We start from the raw sequence: 26239 nt of genomic DNA, 5'->3' as shown, positions 1-26239 counted from the left end.
ACACGTGCAGTTCTGAGCTTCTTGGGAGACTCAGGCAGGAGGATCACTTGTGCCCAGGAGTTTGGGGCCAGCGTGGGCAACATAACAAGACCCTGTCTCTTAAAGGGAAATACCCGTCTGCAGGATGTGTGGTGTTTCCAATGGCATATAATGTCTGATTGTTTTCTCTTTGCGGTGGAGGGGCTGTGTGTTACTTTCACTTTGATTATGGTGTACAAGTTCCTCCTGTTCCTATCTTGTCATCCCTTCCTTATTAGCTGGAATCCTTCTGCAGGAAAGTTGTTCCCACAAATTGTCACGGAGATAGAGTACGTGCCAGAAAGGCAGGCTGTGTAAGTAACTCTTTTTTATTTAAACTCCTGGAGGGTCTTTAGCAGGGCCACACATAGCCCATGATGTCATTTTCTACCCCCAAATGTTTGTGTGAATGCATGGATTTCTGGCGTTTGATGATGTCTTGAGTTATTGCCATTGCTCCTGTTGATGTCCAGGTTGCTGTTCTTTTGGCTAGGGCAGCTACAGGTTGGTTCCCAGCTTCTGACAGCACCTCAGAGGCTTCCCGCCTTCGGGTGTGACCAGGAATCCAAGCTCATAATTCCCACCCAACCACGGCACCGTTTACTTAGCCCTGGTTCCTCTCTCTCTGGTTGGCTGGCTTCTTTGTCACACATGAGATACACATCACATGTGGGCCAGCTTGGGGCGAAAGTAAAATAAAAGCTTATTACAGGGAGCAACACAGACGGCTGCTTCACAGACAGACACCCTGGACTTGTTTGATTTTACATTTGTATATCATGCCAACAATCTTGGTTCCTAATAATACTAATACATTATTAATGTTATTACATAAAGGCACTGCTTGCCTTTATAGGCCTCTATCCTTGTTTCCTGCACATCCTTTGTCATCTCAGGAAGTGCTTGGCTTTACTTCTCTGTTGCCACCTTGCTTCCTGCCAGGCAGCTGCAAGAAAATCGTCCTAGCTTCCTGCATTATTTACACACTGGAGTTGAGAACTGCTGAATTCAGACCCTAATGGGAGCTTGCTGGCTGTGTGGCCTGGAGCAGGTGATGAGCAGCTGACACGCCCAGCTTCCCCTGGGAGGCAGCGTTTAGAGACTGTACCCACATTCCACAGCCGGGCTTTCAGGCTTTCAGTGGATAGAGCTAGAACTGTGTAGTTATTCTTTGAAGAGAAAACCTCAGCATTTCATGCTGGAAATTCAGCAAAGTGAGCAGAGGATGCTACTGAACTTCTTTGGTTTTATATTTGTGTATCATGCCAACAACTTTGGTTCCTAATAATACACATTATTAATGTTATTACTAACAAGTGATTACTGAATATAGTTTTAAATTAAAAGCATTTTCCATCAATCTTTACAAAAAATGTTTATCTGATACACAAAAATTGTAGGTAGTTTTTTGGGTGCAGTGCAGTGCTTTGGTATAGAAATATATTGTGTAATCCCAACTTTTATTCTTAGGGTGGACTCCTCTAGGGATGTAAGGTGAAATTGTGCTTTAAGTCATTTGAAATAATACCTTCTTACACAATTACACCACCAATTAGAGGGAAATTTAGGTTTGTTTCATTTTGCTTTTGAATTTTAGAGATGAATGGGTTTTGATTGGCTTTTAGAGCACTGGGCATGGTGGCTCATGCCTGTAATCTCAATGCTCAGGAACCTGAGGCAGGAGGATCACTATGAGTTTGAGGCCAGCTTTGGCTACATAAGTTGGAGGCCAACTTGGACTATGTCACGAGACCCAGTCTCAAAAAAAAAAAGTAATTATGAACAACATTTACAGAGTTCCAGAACTAGCTGTGCAGGACAAGTAGAATGAGAGAAGCCCGGCTCTGAGTCTTGTGTCCTCCCCATTTCACTTAAAACATGATAGGTATGTGCAGGTGTGCCTGCCTGTGTGTGTGTGTGTGTGTGTGTGTGTGTGTGTGCGTGCATGTTCCTGCCAGCTCCTGTTTAGCTGAATGGCAGGTAGCTTATGATTGCCTTCTTTTGTCTTTCTGTTAGCTCCTGGTGCTTGCTCTGTAGAGATGTGTAGAGATGGTCTCCATGGCATTTTGCAGGGCTATTCTATTGTACTGTGTACATGTGCTGTGGGTTTTAAACCAGTCCCATGGTAGTGGGTGTTTGCTTGTCCTTCCTGTATCATGCTTCCATGAATTTTGGAAGCGTCTCAGGACCATGCAGCCTGACTTGGTCTCGGGCTCAGTGGATCAGGAGTCTGTCTGTAGTTGGGCTATGTGGGGTTCTATACAACTCTTTCTGAGCTTTGAGGATGCTATGCTTTGTGACTAGTGCCCCTGTGGTGCAGTTGAGAAGTCTGAGTTTGTTGATTTTCACCCCTTGGGAATGCAGCACCCATCCACCTGCCATGCAGGAAAGTTTCCCCATGTTTGGACTCTTAGAACTGTATGATGATAAAGGGCTTTATAATAACAGATAATAACTTTGGTGTGGACTTTTTAAAAAATTCCATTGTACCAGGGACTTCTTGAGCGGCCAGTTATCTGGAGACTCATGTGTCTTTCTGTCCTTAATGCTTGGCATCATTTCTGATTTTTCCCTCCCTCTGTTCTTCGCTATTCTCTGGGACTCCTTTTGGGCCAGATGTTGGACTTCCTGGAATGGTCTGCGGATATTCTTAATATCACATACCCTTCTATCTTCACTCTTGTTTTCTGTCATGTATTTTTAGAAATTCCTTTCCTGGCAATTTTTGTGATTTAATTTTATAACCCTTGGATTGAATTTTTTGTTTTCTTATTCTAAATTTCTATGAGTGCTTCTTTATTCTCTTCCTCATTCATAGCCATGTTGGTGCTATCTCATCTGTACCTCCATAGAGTATTGTGTATGGAAAGGGATTTTAAAACTTCATATTTTTTGGTTCCCTAAGAGAGAGGAAGGGAAAGGGAGGGAGAGGGTAGGGGAAGGAGGGAGAGAGAGAGTGAGAATTTTGGCTCATCTCTTCTGGAGCTCTTTCTTGTTAATAAGAAAAGGCTAGCACAGTTGCTGGAACCTGGGGACCCAGAGGTAGCTTGCAGAGGGCAGAGATGTACAAATTGAGACAGTGGATCTGGGGGGCTAGGGTAGATGCACCATAGCATGTTGAGTTTTTCTGTTAAGGGTAAGTGACACACAGAACACTTACAGTTCTGTTTGGACACTGGATTTTATCATCTGTGTGCAGCATGGAGTGATGTAAGCCACTCACTTGGCGTTGTCCTTGGGAAGTGGCCTGAAAGGGACTTGGAGGCAGGGGCGTGGATAAGAACATGGGGTAGGGGAAGAGAGCCCCTTTGGAGCCCATTGTCGAGAGGTGGGGCCTCTGGGTGCATCCCAGGGCTAGGGTTCCCTCTCTTTGCATCACACAGTGTGATTTACTAGGTTCATGAGAGGGTAGAGGCCATGGGTGAGTCCGTGAGACTGATGGAAGGAACCAAGGGAGTCTACAGTCAGTACTGTTTGCAGAGAAAGCCTGGTCTCCTGCTCAGATTGGGGCATGTGGCCTCTTACATAGGAAATCTGTTAAGAGAGAGCAACCTGGTCTCCTTTTTCCACAGTGGAAAGGAAGTTATTGTATTATTTTGGATCAGGAGGCTTCTTTTATAGCCACAAGTAAAAGAAAAATACATTTGATACCATTGTTCATTATTCCCTCCTGTGAAAAGTGGTGGTTCCTGCCACAGATACACAGGTTTCTAGCCTGGCACAGTGACACATGTGCTGACAAAGCCATGTCAGTAGCAAATGGCCTGTGAGTGCTGGCACATGATCAGTTTATGACAGGGCCAAACAGCAACACCCTGGTCTTCCTGCCCTGTCAAACGCTGCGTCTGCTGCACAGTTCACATTCTGAGCTCTTGTCCTCTTAGGGGCAAAGGCCATTCCATGGCAGCTGTGTTTTGTGGGAAATGTGCCCTGGGAAAGTAGTGTGATGTGAAGATAATAACAAAATTGGCCTCACTGTGTGTGAAATGTGAAATAATACAGTCTCCATAACCAGTAAATCTTGGAAGAAATGTTAGAAGTAACAGCCCCAGGAAGAAAGGCAAACTTTCCATGGTGCACAGGGCTGGATGTGAGGGGCGAGGGCTCTGAAGAAGTATCCGAGGAAGAACTGAAAACACAGCAAAGGAGCAGAAGGCAGGCCCTTCTTGTACACGTCTGCATCCTGACAGTGTGGCCCACTTCACATAAAGGTGAACTTGCATTGTGTGAGGCCATCAGATACGCATCCTCACAGAAAATCAGTCTTTTAGGGGTTGTTTATCCTCACGGAGAACATTCTGATGATTGCTAGCCTGTGTGGAGTGGCCTTATGTTTCTATTTTAATTCTTTAAAAGTATGCATTTAACTGTGAAACAAATACATCATTACTAAACTTTGGAAGGCAGAGAAATGAAAAAAATCATTTATATTTCTGTATCATTAAATTGCTGTCAACATTTTTGTGACTTCCCTCTGAGGATTTTTTTGCTTGTGTGTCTTGTTTACCCAGCTTGTTACTATGCATGTGTGTCATTTTGTCACCTGCATATCACATTTGTGCTTTTCTGTTGCTGTAATGACCACTCCCTCTTCCTTTGATTGTACAAATGCTCAGTTTACAAAGCTTTGCCCTAGATGAGTTAGTCAGGGTTAAAATCCCAGGGCTTGTGGGTTTTGCCTGCCAAGTTTACCAAACATGTCTTCCATGGAGTTTGTGCCTACCTTACCTGTTCACATGAGCCTTCACACTGGGAAGGGACGTGGTCTGTTTTGTGCTTTGTTTGTACACTTCTGTTTATGCTGAATGTACCTGACAAGAGGGGTAGATTCTCCTACTTGGAGGTCAGGGTGCACAGCGGAACAGTGGATCACTCACCTGTCAGGAAGGACAGCACTGTTAACATTCTGCAAAAAATGTAAGCCTCTCTTGCACTTGTTTCTGTGATGTGACTAGTCCTCCCAGACTGGTCACTTGCTGTGCAGTGATGTAACAATGAGGATTATAGCAGAAGCACCACAAGCAGCACTGGCACCATCGGTGGAGCACTGGAGTGGTCCAGGAGGCCACATGAAGGTATCTGTGACAGAGGACAGCAGTGTAGTCATGATGAAGTGGCTCACTGAGGAGCATCGTGTGTCCTGTGGAGTGTCAGGCAGGTCAGCAGGAAGTGTGTGTCTGTGTGATGTGTGTGGACACTGCCCTTCACACCACCTGCAGGGCCCAGGCTCCCTGTTTCCACTTCCTCAAAGCTGAGTGGAGCAGGTTCCAGGGAACATTGAGTCACTAACATCACGTACCCTGTTTCCTTGATAGTTTTCCTAATAAGATACCTGTTACAAAATTATTTTTAAAAACAGAATATTCTTTAGCTCATGTTCCTGTGTGTTTTGGTCCCTTCTTTCCTGTGTGTTGATGTGAGCAGTAGAAAGGGTCTTCCTGTGAGTCCTGATGCTCTGCTGCCTGGCCAGTGACACTGTCCGTGGGGGGACCAGCCTCACAGTCACCTGAGAAGGGGAAGAAATGTCTGCTTGTTACATGTGGCCTTAAGGCTATGAGTGTTGCTGTTCCCTTCCCTGCCTAGGACCTCGTCCCCTGGGCAGGGTTAATACATGAAACCCCTCAAACAAGAGGGTTCTCCTTTGAGTTTAAAGCATCTGTCCTTCGTTAGGATTCAGAGAGCACAGAGCTGTTTGAACTTTATGAATAACTGGTGTTCGTTGGCTTTGTATAACCCGACAGTTCTCTGGGGGCCTCGGAGAGAGAATGAGGAAGAGAATTCAAATTCAGTTACTTGGCATTTGGGGATGAAGAGAAAAGTGGAGCAAGGGAAGGATGCCTGTAGTTGTTGAAGGCAGGGTGGGCAGATACTGCTTCACCTGTGCCTTCCAGGTTGTGGCTCTGAGTGCCCAGTGCTCCGTCTTTCCTGGGGTGCTCCTTAGAGCAGTACTCAGTAGATGGCAGCCAGGGGCCAAATACAGCCACTACCAGTGTGTGTGTAACAGCACTTTACTGGAATACAATGTCTCAGTCTGCTTTGTGTTGCTCTAACAAAATACAGAGGCTAGGTACTTTCCAGAGGAAAGAGGTTTAATAAGCTCACATGTTTGGAGGTCCAAGGACGTGGGGTCAGGTTGGCCTCTGGGGAGGGCCTCTCACTGTGCTGGTACAAGGTGGAAGGCATCCTTTGGGGGACACACCAGAAATAGGGGAAATGGGGAGAGATGATGCTTCACATGGCAAGAGGAAGACAGTGCCTGGTCACAACCTACTCTTGAGATAGTTAATAAGACCTCACTTCCCTAAGAAAAACATTCACTCCTTTCAAGAACTGATCCCCATCTCTTCCGGGATCTGCCACCTAACTTCCACGGCATGAGCCTGTGAGGGCAAGCCGAAAGAAATTGTCCATTCACATGCACAGCTGTCCTCAGGCTGCCAGGCAGAGTAGGTAGCAGGCACACCATGGCCCACACCCCTGGAATACTTATCTCGTGCTTTACAGGAAAAGTTGCCAACACAGCTAGACAGGGATCATAGATACCATGAGTTTGTTTTCGGCTTTATCTCTGATCTTACTGTTCTGTAGGTTTAAGGCGGGAATTTTAAGGAAGGATCATACCTTACATCAAGATGAGTGTTTTATTATGAAAAAAAATTAACTTCAAAAATAGTGTAATGCATGGAGGCGTTGGTGTGTTTTAAACTTGAGTAGGCACCAGAAAGTTGATCTCTGATCACACATCCCTGATCCACCAGACTTTAGATGCTCCCATTTATTATAAGGTGGAAATAGTAGTTTCTCTGTTTTTTGTAAAGAGGAAGCATTCGTCACTGTAACTTATTTCAGTATAAATATGAATATAAATACAGAATGCTGATCTTACTCTTGGAAACTTGAGTGTTTTAGCTGGATTGTGTTTCTCTCCTCTCAGCTCAAGGTCCATGGCCAAAGATGACTCTAGCAGTGGAGGCTGTCTTCCGTAGAGAGGGGGACCGGATCGCAGGCTGGGATGAACATGCCACTGCACCAGGTCTCTGCCATTCCAAGCCAGGACACTGCTTCTGCTAGAGTCTACAGTAGCAAGACCAAAGAAAAGGAGAGGGAAGAACAGGTAATAGGAGACAAGCTTTGTTTTTTGGCGGGGGCACTGGGGAGACAAGCTTTCTAAATTGCACTATTTGTATTAAAAGTTCCTTAAATTATGTTCTAGGCTAATACCTAAACTCCAGAGATCAGGGTTTTTTTGTGATCTTGTACTAAAAAGCACATACATAGTGTGCTCGAAGAGATTGTGTTTTGGTTGGTTTTTAGATTTTTAAGTATAGGAGTAAACTCATTTTACTTGTGAATGGTTAATTTAAAGGCCTACATTATCCTCATTGATTAAGTCTTCCTGATGGTTTCTGGTACATCACTAAGACAAAGTTGTTCGAATTCTTAGAATGTGATGCAGAGTATAAATATAAGTAAAATAAAGGATCTGGGCATGGTGGTGCAGACCTGTAATCCCAGCACTCTGGGAGGCCGAAACAGAAGGATCCCAAGTTCAAATCCAGCCCAGGCAATTTAGTGACTTAACAAAATTTAAAAAAGAAAAAGGTTAGAGAGGCAGCTCAGTGTGAAGGTCCTGGGCTTTGCTTAGTACAAGGGCACCGTAGTGTCTGTCACACTACATGTCCATCTGCCCAACTGCTGGTGAGGGTTGCATATGCAGCTGTACCAGAGTGACGGAAGTGGATGCACTCATGGTGGCTGCATCCCAGCCTGTGGTGTTCAGAAAGACTCCTGGAGAGGATGGCATTGGTGTGGAGAGCTGAGCAGTGACCCAGAACTGGTTAGAGAGGGAGAAAGTGATGTCCTCGTTTGAGATACTCTGTGCCAAGTGCCCAGAGGTTGGAGCAAAGTGAGTCTGAAGAGATTTCGAATCAACTGGACATGAAATTTAGACCTGGTAGGGGCACGGTACGAGGTTTCACAAGTTAGCAGAAAGTTTCCTTAAGGAGTTTGGATATATTTATGCATAGAACAAAGGATCAGAGTTTTCTTCTTAAAACTTTCATGCAGCCTGCACTTTAGAAAGCAAGTTCATGGAGTGATAGACTAACTGGGGATTATTTAGTAACTTACTTAGCCTAGGTTTGTGAACTTTCTCTGTAAAGGACCGGAAAATAGATATAGGAATGTGTTGCTTCATGGTGAGACACACTGTGTGAAACATGCCCTCAGGCACCTTGTCATTGTGCAGGCGTGTTCCTCGCTGTGCAGGCGTCACTGAGCATGCTCATAGTCCGGCATGCCAAGACATCACTGGAGATGCGGCCTTGTACAACACCTCTCCACACAGGTCTCTCTGTGGGCTGTTACTATTTTAGATTCTGCAGCTTGGTCTCGCCTACTCCTCTCTGCCATCGCAGTGTGTGTGCACTCAAAGACAGCATGTAAACTTGTGGACGTGACTATTCCAGTACAGTGTTGTTTACAGGCAAGCAGAGGATGTATTTGGCACCCTGCCAGTCCCTGTAGATCCTTACTTAGCTGAGAGCAAAGGCAGTGGTGACTTTGTCTAGGACTGAGTGACAGAGACAAGAGGAACATGAGTTGATGCTTCCATTGGATGTGGGAGTGCCCATGGCCAAGGAATGGGAGCTAAGGACGGCTTCCAACTTTCTCCCCAGCCTTTACAGGGTGCTGTACGAATGTGTGCTTATCAGTTCCATAGCATTCCTATTTTATTTTACTTCTTTTGGGTTTTTTTGAGACAAGGTCTCACTGTGTAGTTCAGGCTGGCCTTGAACTTGCAGCCATCTTCCTGCCTCAGCCTCTTGAATACCCAGATTGCAGTCATGCACCACCATACCCAGCTTTCCTGTTTTACAGTTAAAATTACTCTTTGCCCAAACCTGCAAATAATCCTTATAATGTCAACAATTCATAAGTCTTAGTTGACTTGGAGTCCTTATGGTTAATGGGAAACCACTCTTTCCATTATTCCATCAAGAATTTTTAAAAAACAAATGTCATGGAGCTCTTGAACTACATGAACTACAGAAAATGCAAAGCTCCATGTAGATAATGAGAGGTTTCTGTGTTCTTACTTTATCTTTTTGTATACTCTTTCTGTTTTGACGAGATTTTGGGAGCCGTGCGACCAGCTTTGGTTGAGATGTCAGCCAAGGGTAGCAGTGGGGTAGATACCTGGTGGGTGTAATATTACTGTCAGTATTTTAGTATTTCTTCCACTTGCTGGGCATGGGAAAATACTTCAAGGTGTCTTTTTCATGTTCTGTCAGCGAAAAGTTTATTTAGATTAAGTCTTTTCCCAAAACCATTCATGGCCCAAGTAGATTTTTAAATATGACTAAATAAGTGCTTGCCTGCACCATGTTGAGCTCCCTCTTCAGTGTTGTGTTGAACGTGGACACCAGCTGGCTTGGATGTCCTGGTTGCCTGAGACTAGTTCACTCGTCTTCCTGCCATCCTTCCATGGTTTGAGGAAAGAGGATGCAGGCCGTCTCGTGTCTGTTCATCTAAGCGCACAAACCTAAGTACACAAGCCTGTCACTAGGGCTCTGTTCCCCGACGCATCATCTTCAGATAGCATGGCACTGGGGATTAGGGCTCCGACTGAGGAATTTGGGGGGTGGTATGGACATTTAGTCTGTAGCAGTCTGTATGTGGAATAGAGAAAGAAAGACATCCAGCATTTTAGGCCAAGAAAGGGGATTCTCCTTTACATACACTGTTCTGCAAATGTCACTGTACGTGGACATTCAGTAAATGGTTACGGAATTGCTTTCTTTGGCAGAGGTTTAAAGATTTGAATAAATAGCACTGGGGTTTAGGTTAGTATTGAGAAGAAAAACTATCTTGACCCACCTTAATGGAGACGAAACTTTTAAACACTTCGTGGCAGTTCTGACATCTTGGGAATTACAGCACCAAGGCACACTATCAGGACCTCTGAGAGCATCACAGCAGCTGCACAGAATTGAGCATGGTGGCTGTAAGTTTCCAGGGCCTGATATGCACCTGGTTGGGTTGGAAAGTGAATTTGTGTCCACAGGGGTGCATTTTGCTTTATGCAGCTCCCTTGGCACATGGTGAACCTGGCATGTTCAGGTACAGTCGTGATCCTCTTGTGCTCAGAGGAGTGCTGAGGCAGAGCGGCTCCACAGAGGTCCCTCCCTTTATCCTCACATCCATGCTCACTGACTGCAGAGATGGTTTTATCCCCACTGAGGGTGCATTGGTGCCTGCTTCTCTGTGGCACCCTCTGCCCCAGCCTATGTCAGCCCTCTGTGGAGAGTTCATGACTTCTGCAGAGTTAGAACTGCCCAGCAGGAGAGGAAGAGGGTTCTGTAGTCCATTAAAGGATGGCTGGGGCTATCAGTTAGGAATTCGTACTTGTTTTTAGGATCTTATAGATAATGAGCCATTGCTTTTCAGGCTTTGCCTTTGTCTAGGAACCTGCTATATATGTATTGTTTTAAAAGAAACGTATTTTTTTTGGCTTGGGGAATTTTTTTCTTGTAGTTTAAAATTACAGTCATACCTCAGTACTCAACTACTTTGAAGCTTGTTGAACATGGTACTTGATGAGGAAGCTAGAACTCGTTGGTATTGGTTGCCTGTGCCTGGTTATTTTTTCCAGGCAAAGCGATGTGTTTGTTACTCATTGGGGCTCCCAAAACCAATGAGTATCTTGCCTATAGGCCTAACTGAAAACATTCTCTGCATACTAAGCATAGGATTGTTAGTGTATATTTTTACTTTTTGTTGTTGTTGTTTTGGTTTTTTTTCTGGTACTGGGAATTGAACTCCCAGCCTCGCACTTCCCAGGTAGGCGCTGTGCTGCTGAGCTAAATCCCCAGCCTCCTAGTGTATATTTTTAAAAGTCTGAAAGACAGTTTTAGTTTTGGACATCAAGTCAGTGTTTGGAAGTACATATGTGATTGCACAGTCTAAGTTACATGCCGTCTTAGAATGGTGCCCATGCTATCCTCCTCTATTAACAGACCAGGATTCTAGGGTGTACTGTGGGCAGCAGCATCCCTTCCAGTTCATTTATGGAAAAGGCTTTGGTGCAGGGAAGCAGGTGCTGGCAGAGTAGTCGGCCTTACCTGGATTCCAGAACAGCGACTCTCAGTGCCCAGGTCCTCTCTGCTGAGATCAGGAGCTGACAGAGCAGAAAGTCGCTATTACCACTTTCAGTGAAGACACTCTGAAAGGACTGTTTCAGGAACCCTGAAAGATGGTTAGCTTATGCTGAAAGTAAGATGGGTATTTTCTTTCATATTTACAAGCATTTCCAGCCATGTTGGCCTTGCCGTCTTGCTTCTGGTGTTGGGGGAGAAGGGCGGATATTTTACCAGGGAGTTGGGGTGATGGTTGTCTGAGCATGTTTAGCTTTGCTCTGCAGATGTGTGCTTGTTGGCAGCCAGTGTGTTCTTATCTTTACCTGACACCCATGGGAAGAGGGCTTCACTGTGTTCAAGTGATGAAAGCATTGTGAAACAAGGTCACCACACTTTCACCTCTTGTTATTTTTTTCTACTAGGTAAATTATTCTCTTCTAAATAATAGAAATCCAATATAAGGAGGCTGAGTGCTAGATCCCAGCATCTCAGCGCCACCTAGCCTCCCCCAGTGTAGTGTTTGGACTTCCTTAGTGTCTCCTGCCTACTTGTTGGGGCCGGAGTACTGGGGTGCTGTATTTCCCTCCGTGTTGACTGTTACTTTGCTACCAGAGGTTTGAGATCCTGCATGAAAACAAACTGCCTGTATCTTTTATTAACATTACTACTTTTTGCCCCTAATAACTATAGTCTTATTCTGCAGGATAAAAATTCCTTGTTTCATGTGTTACTTTGTTGAGCTTCAACAAAGATCATCCCTGGCTTCTTGTAGAAGTATGTTTGCATGAAGAGATGAGCATGCATCTTTAGAAATACTTCCAAATTGCTGCCTGGTAGATCATCTGTATAGCTTCCTGAATCTTACATCTGCCTTAACAGCCTGAGCCTCAAGATGCTGGTATTGTCTAGACCATTTTCTGTTGCTGTGATGGGGGCACCTTAGATGAAGTAACTGATTAGAAAAGAGTCTTATTTGGTAAGCTCATAGTTCAGGAGGCGGGAAAGTTCTGGTAAAGCCTTTGTGCTGCTCTGTGCACTGGCAGAGCTAAAGGACATACGGGTGGAGGCAAAGAGGGACGAGCAGGCTGATGCTGTAACCCCTTCTTTGGTAACTGGTCTACTCTCAGAGAACCACATGAGTCCTCTTATGATGGCAGATCCCTCGAGACTCTAAAGGCCCTGCTGTCTCTCATTGCCTTGCTGTGGGCACCATGCCTCGACTTGAGTTTTGCTGGGGACAAATCATATTCATACCACACCTGGAAACCAGGTGTTTGTTTATCACCTTTGTAGCTTTCCTTGGTCCCTAGGGTGATCCTTTCAAGTCTTCTTCCAAGGATGTTTTCCCTGTCTGGTAATCACATCATCCCTGAAATACCCTGGGGCCTCTCCTGTTTGCTCAAGTATGTGGGAAGGTATAGCACAGTGCCACTTAATCAAAGATGATTGCTCCTGCACTGAAGAGTGGCCTCTGCCTTCCAGGCTTCTTACCCTGGAGAGTGGAGAGAGAAGTACATTTGTTTTTCTAGGGATAAAGAACAGCACTATTATCACACATTGGATTCAAGTTGATCAGTTTGCAGTGATGTTTTCTTTTGTTTGGGTAGGTTTTTGAAAGCAAAAATGCAGCAGATAGATAAAACTAAACTCTGCTAAAGAATTTATGCCCAACTTTGAGGTGTGGTACCCTTTTCTCACCCTTTATGCAAGATCAACTCAAAATGCATTGAAAATATAAGTGTAGGGCCTGAAACTAAAATTACTAGGAGAAAATGAGGAAAGTGCATGACATTGGTCCTGGCAGTAACTTCTTAAATATAACTTCAGGAGCACAGACTGTAAAGCAAATACAGACAAACGGGATCATCTCAAGCTAAACAGCTTCTCCACAGCCAAGGAAACAGTATAGTGACGACAACACAGAAACTGGGAAAACATGTTTGGAAATTGCATATCAGATAAGAGTCCCATACCCAAAGCATACAAGGGCTCAGTAACAAGAAGTCAGTTCTGTTAGGAACAGGCAAAGGACTTGAATAGGCATTTCTCAGAAGAAGATGTAAGTGTCCAGCAGATGTAAGATAATACAGATTAAAACTACAGTGAGATACCACTTCACTGTGCGTTAAACTGGCTGTTATCAGAAGACAGAGGGCATCACAGGTGAGGCAGTGGAGAAGGGGAACCTTGTGCACTGATGGTGGTGCTGTAAATGAGTTACAGGCATTTCAGAAGACAGTGGAGTTTCCTTAAAAAACAAAAATAGAGCCAGGCGTGTGGTGGTGCATTCCTATAATCCCAGCACACAGGAGGCTGAGGCAGGAGGATTGATGTGACTTTGAGGCCAGCCTGGGCTACAAAGTGAGTTCAAAACCAGCCTGAACTGCATAGTAAAATCCTGTCTCAAAAACAAAACAACCTAAAAATGGAACTACCAGATGATCCAGTGCTTCCACTTCTGAGTATACGATGCCACCAGCTGGTGACCAAGTCAAACTGTGGGAAAGCTAAGAGTTGGTGTGCTTGTGCGGAAAGCGAAGCACTTGCTGTAGTGTGCTGCAGCTAAGCTGAAGGTTCTGGAAGAACACATTTGTCCAGTGTCACTGTAGGACTTGGTGGTATGATCTCTTGGTTGTCACTGCTCTTCTGCAGCTGTCCTGTATGAACTAAACAGTTGCGGACAGATTTTCAGACATTCTGTCTGTAACTGTTAAATTAGAAAACCATTCCAGCTTGCTTTTTTAATGCACAGATTATAGTAAATAGCACTAATAGAATGCTGTTATTAAATGGTTTAAAAACTTATATGGTTTTTCCCATGCATCATGTCTTTGCTGTATGTTTTTTTCTCCTGTAACTGTGAATATATAATTAACATCTCTTTTCATTTAGCTATAACTCCTGACTTTCTGATTTTAAGTCTTTTCTTGTTTTTGGTGACTAGGGATTTCCTTGCTTTCTTTTGAGCATGGCTGTGTATTAAAAATGATTTTGTTATAGTTTATCCAGGATTTCTCTGTGTTTGAGGGTGGGATGGACGCGTGTTTTGGAGTAGCAATGAAGTTTCAGTTTCCTTGTGTCCATGTATGAAGCCATGCTCTTGTGACTGTTATTCAGAGCTCCAGACATGAAACCTTTTCCCATTCACAGCAGATGAGCTCTACACGTCTCCCTTTGGTAGGTGGACAGTGTGTTAACTCTTCACACATGGCCATTTTTCACGGTCTTGGTGGGTGAACCTCTACCAAGGATTTGTTTTGTTTAACATAGGAGGTGCTTATGTTCATTCTGGGCAAGGCACTGTTCTGTGCAGGGTTTTGCCAGTGCTGGCTCCTACAGTCCTTGTCACCTTGGAGGTGAGGCAGAGAAAGAGCAGGAGGCCTGGGCTTCTCTGGTCGGCCTTCACCCCGACCTTGCTCTTCACTGTCTCGCTGTTGCGGGCTGTTCACACCACTGCTGAGTGTGTCTTTTCAGGCAGCCTGTCCCTCCCCAATGACCTTGCCCATCTCACTCCATCTCACCCCCGTGCCACTGAACAAGCACACACTGGGCACAATTAAGTGTTTTTCGCTGCTTTTCTTACTTTTGCCTTGGTCTTACGCTTTCATTAATTTATTGAGTAAATATTGGTCGACACCCATTGAACTGTGTACCAAGGTACCGAGTGAGGCATCAGGCATAGGTGGGCCTAGCACAGACGTGCCCTTTGTCCTGGCTGTCCCCTCTGCAGTGCTCCCCATGCCTACCTGACCTCATCTCTTCTTGGAGCTGGATGAATTTCAGACCATTCGTTATCCTCCTTGTGTAGAGGATAAATAGTGCTCCTCCCAGCCACTACCCTATTGCTGTGTTGGTACCTTTGTCATGTTTGCTTCTGAAGAACTCAGCTTGCAGCATGTCACAGGCCACCTCTGTGCAGAGCAGGGGACTACTGTGGGCTCCCATTTTCTGGGCCATACTTGGGTGGGAGACAGTGGTGCAATTGTAAAGCATTCTCCGCCTCAGACACCCAGGACACATCACAGTCTTCAAGTGACACCTGGCTTGTAATGTGAGTGTCATGTGCCCTGTCACGTGCTAGCATGGCTGCTCTCTAGAGAAACATTTCTACAAATCCCTGTGTGAGCTCATGATCTTCTAGAATGATACTTCATTGGGAATTTTAAACTCTAGAGTGTAGGATTACTTAAAAAGAGGACACAGTAAGGAATAGGTGGTAACATTTGAGAGACAGTAGAGCAAAGCAATAACTTACAAAACTCCAAAAAGAAAAGAGAAACAAACTGATACTGTGATCACGCTAAAACTGGACGATTAGGTTGTCAGGTTATCACTTGGCGCTCACGTTGCCCAGCAGTCCCTGTGCCTGTCCGATGTTCACCCTGGGAGGAATGTTGGAAACCCTTGCCTGTGTCATACAGCTAAGACTTTGTTTGGTCTTTGGATATTTGAGACAGAGTCTTGCTCTGTAGTCTAGGCTGGCCTCAAACTCACCATATGCCTGCCTTAGCCTCCCAAGTGCACCTGGCTTACAGTGAAAGACTCCTCACCCAAGCTTCAATATTCTGGGAGTGCATGGAAAGCAGTCATTTCGCCAGGGTGGAGGGACACAGGAAGGGCACCACGGGCCCAGGTCTTGTCTTAGGGTAGTTGTAAGTCTTCTTCCAAACAAGGTGCTTCTGTGTTCTGTCACAGCATCACTCTCAGGATGGCAGCACCAGAGGCCCCGAGCATGGGTTGAGGTTGTGTGTGTATAGAGTCCACAGGCAAAATTTATAGACCTGAGGAAGAGCCATGGGTCTTCATGTTACTGCCACCTGCCCACCAGCACTGTGGTGAAATCCGCTAGCCATGCTTTTTATTGCTGCTGCCACCATTGCGCCAAACGGTCTTACCTCATTTTTATTGTTTTTTCTAGTCCCGTGTTCCCATAGATACTCAGGCCAAGCCTGAGCCCAGTGGTACTGGAGGACATCATGAGAGTGTGCCTGTGTGCGTGGGTGTATGTAACTGATTGTCCTGGAGGTGGGAGAGCCCTGCATTACTGGGGATGCCGAGGAGGAACAGCGAGGGCTGTGACATGAGAGGTTCAGGCTCTGGATCAGGTCAGGTGGGCCAGATGATCTGAACAGGACTGAGTCTCTGTTAACTCTGAGGATCGATGACTTGCTGAGCACCCACAGGCACGCTTGGTTCTTTGGTAATCAGCATGAAGTTCTGTGTTAATGTAAAATATATTCCTGTTAATGTGAGGGATTAATAGCCAAGTGCTGCTAGATGCTTCCCCCTGCCAACGCAGAGTGAGATAAGCCCTTAGCACTGGAAACTGTCCTAGCTCAGTAAAATGTCCTGCATAAGCAGGGGAAGAGAAGGGTGTGCTCCAGGTTCTCTCTCTGTGTCAAGGCGAGTTCCCTCCATAGCTGTGGGTGGCTGTCCACACGTTCAGATGCTTGTGCGTGACTGTTCACATGTTCAGGACTACATGTGGCTTGGCAGGCAGATGAAGAGAGGAAGAAAAGCTGCCCATTGCTGTCTCTGAGGAGAGGAGACATCTCCAGGCATCTGGCTGACCCTCAGGAGCCGAGTCTGCAGCCCCCTTGGGGAGAAAGGGCAGTAGCAGCTGTGTGGAGCATCAGAGGTCTGAGGAGAAGGAGACAAAGCTCTATGTCAGCCCCCAGCGGTGTTGCTGTGGTCCTGACGTTCCAGTTCTAGTGTTTATTTAGTACCCATTGCGCTGGATGTCTTTGTGGCTAGAGCTTTGTTTGATGAGGCCTAGCAGGGTTTTTTTGTGCGTGTGGTTTTCCCTTAAGTAGTGTGATTTATGTTAAAAGATAGCAGATGGAAGGGAAAGTCCAAAATACCCATCCTTTAGAGTTTGTAATTGGAAGAGCAAATGGGTGAAAACTGGCAGAAATAGACCAGCAGCAAATCCAGGAAAAAAAGCAGCTGCTGATAAGTGAAGGAGATACACATTTTCAAGAACACAGTGGGCTTGGCTGAGAGGATCCTGCCCTGTATAGTGCATTGAACCCCCGGATACACCCCTGATGGCTGTGTGCCCTGAATGCTGCTGTCCTAGGACAATGGGCACATGTAGAAGAGGACAGTGCTGGGTGTCTGGGCGAGGCACAAAGGTGTGGGCACAGCCATCATCCTATCTTCATCTGGGACCCAGGTGGAGCAGAACATAGCATCAGGAAAGCCAGTCTCTGGGGAACCGAGGTGGATGAAGATGGGGGTCAAGGATGGCCGTGTTTGGAAGAAGAGAGGTGACTTCGAGGAGGAGAAAGAGACCGAGCCAGGTGACTTTTCACGAGGCACAGAGAAATGCAGGGCTCCTGGAGCCAGAAGGGGGATGGCAGGACCCTACTCTATCACAGGATGGATGAACAAGAGGAAGGCATCGGAGATTTTTCTCACCAGGGTGACATAAGACCCTTCAGAATGAAGCCCCAAAGATGCAGGCTCCATGAAGAACAAGTGGCTTTATGGAAGTGAGATTGGACAAAAGGGGAGCCCACTGTGGGACTCAGTGGGTAGCTTGTTATAGATCCTTCTTGCCTCTCTTCACGGTGCTCTGCATGTGGGACAGGACCCCTGTTGGCACAGGGTCTCTGGATCTGTCAGACAGGTCAGAGAGCTTCCTTGTGGCCAGCCCTGCACAGCCACGTGGAGGAGGTCTGAGTGCTATCTAGGCTTATGGCTGACTTTGGGAGAATGGAGTTCTGCTGACCTAAGTGAGGGAGAATTCTAGTTCCTGTGACCTTCCTGGGAAAGAAGGGAGCAGGAGAAAGAGGGCAGGAGGAGGTCAGCAAGATACTCCTGTGCTCAGCTTGGAGGGTTCCCTGCAGAAAGTGCCACACCTTGGTGTCCTTGGAACCCCACACAGCAGGGGCTGCGTGCAGTCCTTGCTTCAGCTGAGCTGGTTTCCCTTTCCCTTTATCACATCCCAGGAGCCCCCTTTGCACATCTGCACAAAGAATGCAGCCCCAGCTGGAGTTCCTGGCATGGCTGGAGGGGCCGGGCTCTGCTGGAGCAGGCAGAAGGAAGGGCGGCACAACACACCCCTCTGGGTACATGGCAGGGCGTGAAACATGAGCAAGGCCTTTGCACACATGGAGGGGTGTGAATCATGAGCAAGGCCTCTGCATACACGGCAGAGTGAGACAGAAGGCATGGCATGTGTGGGAGGAGGATGCAGAGTCTATCTTGGAAGAGGTTATCATTAGCCTGCAATCCCAGCTGCTTGGCAGGCTGAAGCAGGAGGATTGCAAGTTCAAGGCCAGTCTGGGAAGCTTAGTGAGACCCTGCCCCTGCCCCAAAAGCGGACAATTCCTGGGTATGGGGAACAGCTTAATATGAACTTGAATTTTAGAAAGCATAAACTCAGAAGTGATGTAAAGATGAAACAGAATGAGGCAAAAGGATGGACACAGGGCCAAGGAGACACAGAGAAAACTAGTTTGCAGAGGAAGAAATCCATTAGAAGCAGCAAGGAATGCAGTGCTTATGGCCACATAGCTAAGCTGACAGAGAGCAGAGGCTGGACATGTTTCTAAAAGAAGAAAGAGAAGCAAACCAGTTAGGTCTTCATTGGGGTATGGTTGTGGGGTATGGGGAGAGACAAAGAGCAGTGCAGGTGCTGGGCCATCCTTAGGTGGAGGTGGTGGAGGAGGTCAGGTTGCTCTTAGAAGTCTGCCTTAGTGGCAGAACCAACTATTTCACAGTTACTCGTGGGCAAATGTAAGCTTTAACAGATTGGAGGGATTAATGTTCATATGCTTCCTAGAAGAATACCAGTGTGACTACAGGTTTATGTATTGCCCAGAGTAGGAGATTCCTCTTGAAGCTGTGCTTCCCGGCATTGAGAAGCAGCTCCCTTCCCCCAGTCCTCAGGGTGGTCTCTCTATCCCAGGAGCTGGTCCTGCTCATGGGAAAACACTGCCTGCTGGCCCCGGGGACACTCTGGGCCACTTCCTGCAGCCAGAGGCTGTGCGCTGGACAAGTTTATGAGGGGAAAGTATCTTTTTTTGTTCTTTCAGACATTTGTGGTTAATCATTTATCTTTTCTACATTAAAAAGAAATTCTCAAGTAAGTCTGGGTAATAGGTCAGCGCACAAAAAAAAGCAAACAGATCCGGGAACATTCACTGTGATTGACCGGGAAAACGAACTTGCCCTCTTTGCGAACCAGCAGGGGTGGCTGAGAATCTGCCAGGCAGACAGCTAGAGAAGCCGGATCATTGCTGGAATGAACTTGTCATGAATTATGCATTTGCTTCCTCTTCCTTGGAAGTCAGCTGGAGGAAGTAGTCAGTCCAGTTTGATCACAGGAATTCGAGGTGCACAGAGGGCTTGACAAGCCTTCACAAGTCTTCAGCAGTGACCCTGTGCAGCAGCTGCGGTGGGCCCTGCAGGGCACCATGCTGTGGGCAGAGCTGCCCTGGGGACACCAGTGCAGTCCTGCTACAAGATGAAGCTGCAGGTAGGAGACGGGCTCTGTGTGTACTGCCTAGGTTTCCACTGATCTTGGGGATGGCACGGGGCCCTAGAACGGCTCTGTGTGGCTCTCGGAGTCACCTGACAGGCCTCCCTGCCGAGGTACCTGGGAGAGGGCTGCTTAGCAGCTTACCTTGTCCAAGGTATGTATTGTTTCTAAGAAACTGCCCTTTGAAATCATGGGAAGCATTATTAAAGCTAACTGGCAAATATGTAAATTGTAGCATTTGTAATGATGTCATCTTACTTTTAGTCTAAAGGAATCTTTTTTTATTGCTGTAATGTTGCAGCTTTAATTTTGACCACAGAGGTAGTGGTTTGGAAAACCCCGAGAAAGACAGCATAGTTCACAGTCTGCGTGTGGACAGCTGCAGTGCTTGCTGCTTTCTAGAGGAAGTATTGTTTGAGAAGCCTCTGGTTCTCTACTAGAGCATTCATTCTGGGAAGACCTTTTAGCTTCTCATAGATGAGAAATGCATAGATGACAGAACAAAGGGTCTTTGTTCTGTTCGTTGGTCTTATTTGCCCAGTGTGTATGTGCATGAGTGTGTGTGTGTGTGTGTGTGTGTGTGTGCGTGTGCACACGTGCCAGACATGTAATTGCATTTGGCAAGGCTGGCATAATGTTGTCGTTTGTTTTGTCTCTCATTTTGTATGGATGCTGTCTTTGTTAACTTTGCTGAGATTGTGAGATGCCTTGAGCTGTGGGAACACAGAAATAGTAAAGATGAAAAGCAGAGCTTCACGGAGTCCAAGCCAAAGTGGACACACTAGTTTTTCAGTAGATACCATGTTTGGTTTTAAAATCTTAAACATCTGTGGACCACGCACACACTGAGCTCTGAGGAAGGTTCCTGGTCTCTTGTCCATTGTTTCTATTCTTGAGCGCTGAGGGGGCATGGTGTGTGTCTGCCGGTCAGGTCTGAGGTCTGGAGCAGCACCTGGGACCACGTACACTCTGAGATCTGAACAGGGTTCCTGGTCTCTTCTCCATCATTTTTGTTCTTGAGTGCTGAAGGGGCGTGGTGTGTGTCTTCCCATCAGGTCTGAGGGCTAGAGCAGCACCTGGCTTTTGTAGGGGTTCTGTAGTAAGTTCAGGCTGTGCTGAGGACCTGAACAGCCTGCAGACAAAGGATGCTTGTTCTCAGTGCCTGTTTTTAATATTTTTTTTTTTAAAAAAAAACAACAGTAAATGCAATGACCTTTGTCTTTCAGCAAAACCTTATTTTAATACTCAAAAAAGAAAAGTGGAAAATACATCTGAAAAAGATTGTATTCTTACATTGCTGGGAAGATCAAGATTCTAATCAGACCATGTTGATTTGAAAAGCATGGGTCCATGTCAAAAGGGAACTGGAAACCCATTTCACGGTTTTAGGAATGGTAAGCTGAGGTGTGTGGTGCCAGTGTCCCTCAGCAGGTATCACACTCAGTGACAGCACAGGAGAGTCCCAGGGACCATCCCTGTAGCTCCTGTCCCACGCAGCCCAACCCATGCAGGAGACCACAGTGTGCCGGCACCAGAGACCAAAGCCGGAGCAAGGAGCTGCCACAGTTCTATACTAGGTTGTCTCGGGTGTTTCCTAGTTGCTGTGAGTTTATCATTGCTTCATTACAGCTTTAAAATGCAAATCCGGGACCAGAAACCACATTACTATAAATCTGGGTCAGTTGCTTTATGTAAGACAAGTAATTGACGCATTTTGCCTTACTTCAAATAAATGACCTTAGTCCATTTGTGGAAATACAGCTTTGTAAATTGTAGGCTCTTCCTTTTGTGACATTTCTTTTAGATTAAGCTCATAATTAAAGCTGTAATGATGGAATACTTTCTGAATTTTATTTGAAATTTGAACTTTTGTTGTTGTTGAGGTAGGGTCTCACCATGCAGCCCAGGGCTGTCCTTGAGTTGTCGATCCTCTTACCATAGTCTCCCAAGTGCTAGGATTACTGGCATGTACCCCACACCTGGCTTACTTTGAACTTCTTGTAAAATGATTTTTAAAACCATTTGTGTTTTTTCTAACAGCGACTTGCCTTTTCCTTTAATGTTTGAAATACAGATTATGACATGATTTTCCTGAGTCCACTTTGCTGTTTATTTACTAGGGCTGCTGAAACAAAATCCCACAGACCACACGACTATAGCAAGAGGAACTTACTTTCCCAAATTTCTGGAGACTGGAACATCTAGAGTAAAGGCGTGGCATGACTATTTCTGGCTTTCAGATGGCCATCTTTTCTCCTTGCTGTGTGCACCTCTCTGAAGAGCACCAGGCCTGTTGGAGTGGGATCTCCAGCATCAGGAGGATTTAACCTGAGACCTCCTGAAGCTCTTTAAATATAGTCACTTGAGGGTTAGGGCTTCAGCGTGTGAAGTTTGAGGGCACACTATTCTGACCACTGCAACCACCACAGCAGTGGTTTTATTATGAATTACTACACTGTGTTAAGATTACTATCACAATCTTAAATGTAGTTACTTGAGTATAAGATATAGACAGAGATTCTCTTTCAAAGAACAAACAGGTATTAGCTCAAGACTTTCTTTTCAATGACCTAAGAGAATCTAGTAATAAAAATGAAACAAATTCACATATATATTAAAATATTGTGGAAACAACTAAGTAGATAATTTGAGGAATTATTTGAACTTCCCTTATTTCTTATTCATCATTCTTCTATTTTGTTCTTTGCTTATGTATATATTTTTGAGTTTCTCATAAAAGAGAAACCGTGTGGTATTTAAGCTTGTGTGTCTGATGTATTTCTCTTAACATTATGTTCTCAAGTTGCAGTCATTTGCACAACCACCATGGAAAGTGGAGATTACTCAAAAAACTAAAAATAGAAATTCCATTTGACCCAGCTTTGCCCAAGGGATCTTCTCAGAAGAGTTAAAGACATTGTATTAGAGGAAATACATGCATGCACATGTTGGTAGCAGTGCTATTTATAATAGCTGAATCTTGGAAATAGTGTATGTCCATCAACAGATGCATGCATAAAGAAAACATGGTATTTATACACAGTGCTATACTGCCACAGCGATGTTTTTTTAATGTAAGATTTCCAATACTTTCTTTGTTTCTTTTTTCTTTTTTTTTTTTTTGGTTTTTCTCCGGTACCAGGAACCAAACTCACGACCTTGCGCTTGCCAGGCAGGCGCTTTTGCCACTGAGCTAAATCCCCAGCCCCTCTTTTTTCAATAGAATAAAGTTGTAGCTCATATAAACCAAAGCTCTATGCCATGTAAAGCATCTGTGAGCTGAATAATTCTAGTTTTCAGCCATCCCACATTGGAATTATTTTAAAATTTGGGAGAAGGTAGTCCTGCCTGTAGCTCTGTCTTTTCCCTGCCCTGCGAAGGTCAGTATTTAAGGATGAATTCAGCCTGTCCTCCTCAGTCAGTGGTTACAGGTAGGGTCCAATTACTGCTGTGCCAGGAGAAAGTATAGGTTTGACTCCCAACAGCTGTATTTGAGTTCTGGTCCCACTGTTTACTCTGCAGGCCCTGGTAGCTACTGAACTAGGAGCACAAGACGTTCCTGTTACTGCAGTCTGGGCCTCTCCATTTCACAAGTGAAGATTGCATTTCTGCAGGGCCATGGCTGGCTGGCTGCTTTGCATCTGCATGTCGAAAGACAGTTTTCATCACCGCACACAACAGGCTCAATATCAGTATTCTTTAGGGAAATGCAAATGAAAATCACTAAGACATACCAATTCATTCCCACTGAGGTGGCTATAATTAAAATAACAAGTGTTGAGAATTTGGAAAAATTGGGACCCTCTTATGTTGCCAATGATGATATAAACTAGTTCAACTGCCATAAGAAAGGGTTTAGTGGTTTCTGAAAGTTGAACAGAACTGCCTACCACATGATCCCAAAATCCAATTCCTGAACTATAACAGATGTTCAAGCAGAAACATGTCTGCTGATGTTTATAGCAACACGCTTCACAGTAGCTATATGGCACACAACAGCCAGGTACTTGTCACTGGCTGGATGAACTGCACGTGGTACATCCATATAGTAGAATGTCAGCCATAAAGAGGAACAAAGGATCGATGGATGCTACATTTATGAACCTTGAATGTATTAGGCCAGACGAAAGAATGAGTCACAAAAAACCACATATCATGTGGCTCCATTTGTATAAAATATCCAGATGTCTGCCACAAAAAACCAAAACAACAACAACAAAAAGATAGGTCACTAGTAGAGAAAAGTTAAGATTTTTTTAGGAACACAAAAAAATCATGATTGTAATGAACACATATTAAAGAATTAATTTTACTAATGTGCTATGAGAGAACCAGGCAAATATCTGTGAATTCAAAGGAGAAAGTGAAAACAGCCCTGGTTTCTGTGGAGTAAAGAAGTGTTGAGATGAATTACAGAGGGGGGCATAAAAGTCAGTTAACATCACTTTCAGACAGGGCGTCATTCACCTATCTGTCAGGTACCTATGATTTACAAACACTTGCACATAATTTTCCATTGAAATAATTTTTTTCCTATAGGCTCTTCTCTTTATTCTTAATCAAAAAATAACATCAGATTTGGCTTGTCTGTTTACAAGGCAAAGGGAGTGGGCTTTCTTAAGTTTGCTTTTGGTCCTAAGGCAAGGAGGCCAAGGACTTGTTGTTACCAGATTAACCTGTAGTACCTAAACAGATTCCTTGTTTGTTGAGGTCTCCCAAATACCCTGAACCTCCCAGGAAGTGGCTTTTCTTATTCACCTGTAAGATGGGAGCTGTGTGCCCCTGCTTTCCCACAGAGCCTTGGCAGGCATAGCCTGTAAAGTCAGCCTCAGTGCCTGCCAAATGTCTGCCTGTATCAGATCGGATGAGTGTTATTTGCAGATGTGAGTTTCGTCGGAAAACCTTTGTTTTCTGTTATGACCTAGTGAAGACATACTGAGCCTATTAACTTATGCACATAACTCTATTGCCATGAAAGCAGGAATATTTGATAAGTTTCTGAATTCTGCAGGGCTCAAGTAGGGAGGATATTATTTACAAGTTTACATTTCAGTTTACCAAAGTGGAGTTAATTGAATTGTTATGAGTTATTGATAGCTGTTATGGTTTGTGTCTAGATGTCCCCCCAAAGCCTCATGCAGTCATAGGGTGTTTTTTTGCAAGTGGCTGAATCTAGAGCATGTGATTGATTCATAGTGCAGTATTGGGATTAAGGGTGGGTTATTGCTGGGTCAGTCTACTGATTGGATTGGCACTGCCTCATTCCCAGCAGACTGGATATGATATGAGGGACAGAAGGAGGCTTGTCTTTCCTCGCTTGTTGCTTTTGCTGTCTTCTGCCGCCAGGAGCTGTTGCCCTCTGCCATGCGCCACCCTGCCTTGGACCCAGCTGTTTATGGCCTGAAACCTCTACAGATTGAGCTAAATAAACCTTTCCTCCTTAACTTTGGGTGTTGGGTATTTTGTCTCAGCAACAGGAGAAAAGTAACTTAGACAACAACTTTAAGAGGGAAGAGAAAAAGGCTCCCTTATATGTCTAGAAAGTAGTAGAACATTGAAACAACACCAACAGTATTCCATATATAAACAGCAGTCCTCCCTCCTCACTTCATTCAAACATATATAATTAATTTATACATTGCTGGGTCCAGAGTGAGCATTCTTACACACTCTTGGTAAGAGGCTGGGAAGCCTGCCTCAGTGTGCTAGTAGCCACAAAGTTGTTTGAGCAATGTCATCTGAAGCCTGTGCCCACAAGTCCCTGGCCTGGTCCTTTCCGCAGAGCTGTGACATACTTCTATGGCCTGTAGCTCAGCACAGGGACTCTGAGGACGTCTAAAGCAGACAGAGTATCTGTAGATGAGAAAAGACCTAATATGGCAACAGTTCACTTATTACTGATAATTTTCAAAAACTGAAAAATCTGATGAGAGTTTATCTCAAGAAAAATGAAACCGACAGGGAAATCTGCATGATTCCATGGCATACAGAAAAGAAGGTCAGTCCAAAAACTTGTAGACAGAATAATCACACGCACCATAATGAGTGCTGTATTAAAAACAAGAAACAGATTTATAAAAGCAAGTGAGATAAACTTTACAGAGAAAAACTTCTTGATATAACTACATGTAATGTGCCACTGAGTATATCAAGAATGTGTTAAGAATTCTGTGTTTGTTTTTTGTTGCTCTGACAGAATACCTGAGAAAAAGTTCTGGAGTTAACAGCACAACAATATGAATATACTTCACAGTACTGAACTGTACACCTGCAAGTAGTTGAGGTGGTGAATTTTATGTTCTTTATTCTATCATAATCAAATCGTCGAAGTTCGTGAGTGCAGACATCCCTGGCACATTACATAGGTTAGGAAGGAAACATTCAGCCTGCACCACCAGCTGCCACCTGTAGTTTCCTTTGAAAGTGTCTGCGTTAGCTATTGAGGTTGCCATAACAAAGGGCTGTGGGTTGGTGGCTGAAATAGCAGAAATGCCCTTCCTCACAGTTTTGGAGGCAAGAAGTCTGAAGTCAGATTGCCAGGAAATGCAGTTTCTGATGAGCCATCTCTTCCCGGCTTGTGCACGATTACTGCCTT

General features: G+C 44.9%; 1 protein-coding gene across 3 annotated transcripts in view; it reads left to right on the top strand.

Moving 5' to 3' along the window:
* Positions 1-26239, top strand: part of March8 (membrane-associated ring finger (C3HC4) 8, E3 ubiquitin protein ligase) — a gene marked incomplete at its 5' end in the record, with an annotated part of 83082 nt that overhangs the window by 28811 nt on the left and 28032 nt on the right. For all 3 annotated transcript variants that reach the window (XM_005411798.2, XM_013508438.1, XM_013508437.1), the window contains 1 exon segment: positions 6953-7132. In XM_005411798.2, the coding sequence (XP_005411855.1) occupies positions 7031-7132 (102 nt within the window).

This window comes from Chinchilla lanigera, unplaced genomic scaffold (assembly GCF_000276665.1).
Source record: "Chinchilla lanigera isolate Chin_1 unplaced genomic scaffold, ChiLan1.0 scaffold00145, whole genome shotgun sequence".
In the NCBI taxonomy this organism is placed as follows: domain Eukaryota; kingdom Metazoa; phylum Chordata; class Mammalia; order Rodentia; family Chinchillidae; genus Chinchilla; species Chinchilla lanigera.
This window is presented reverse-complemented; position numbering and strand designations above follow the sequence as displayed.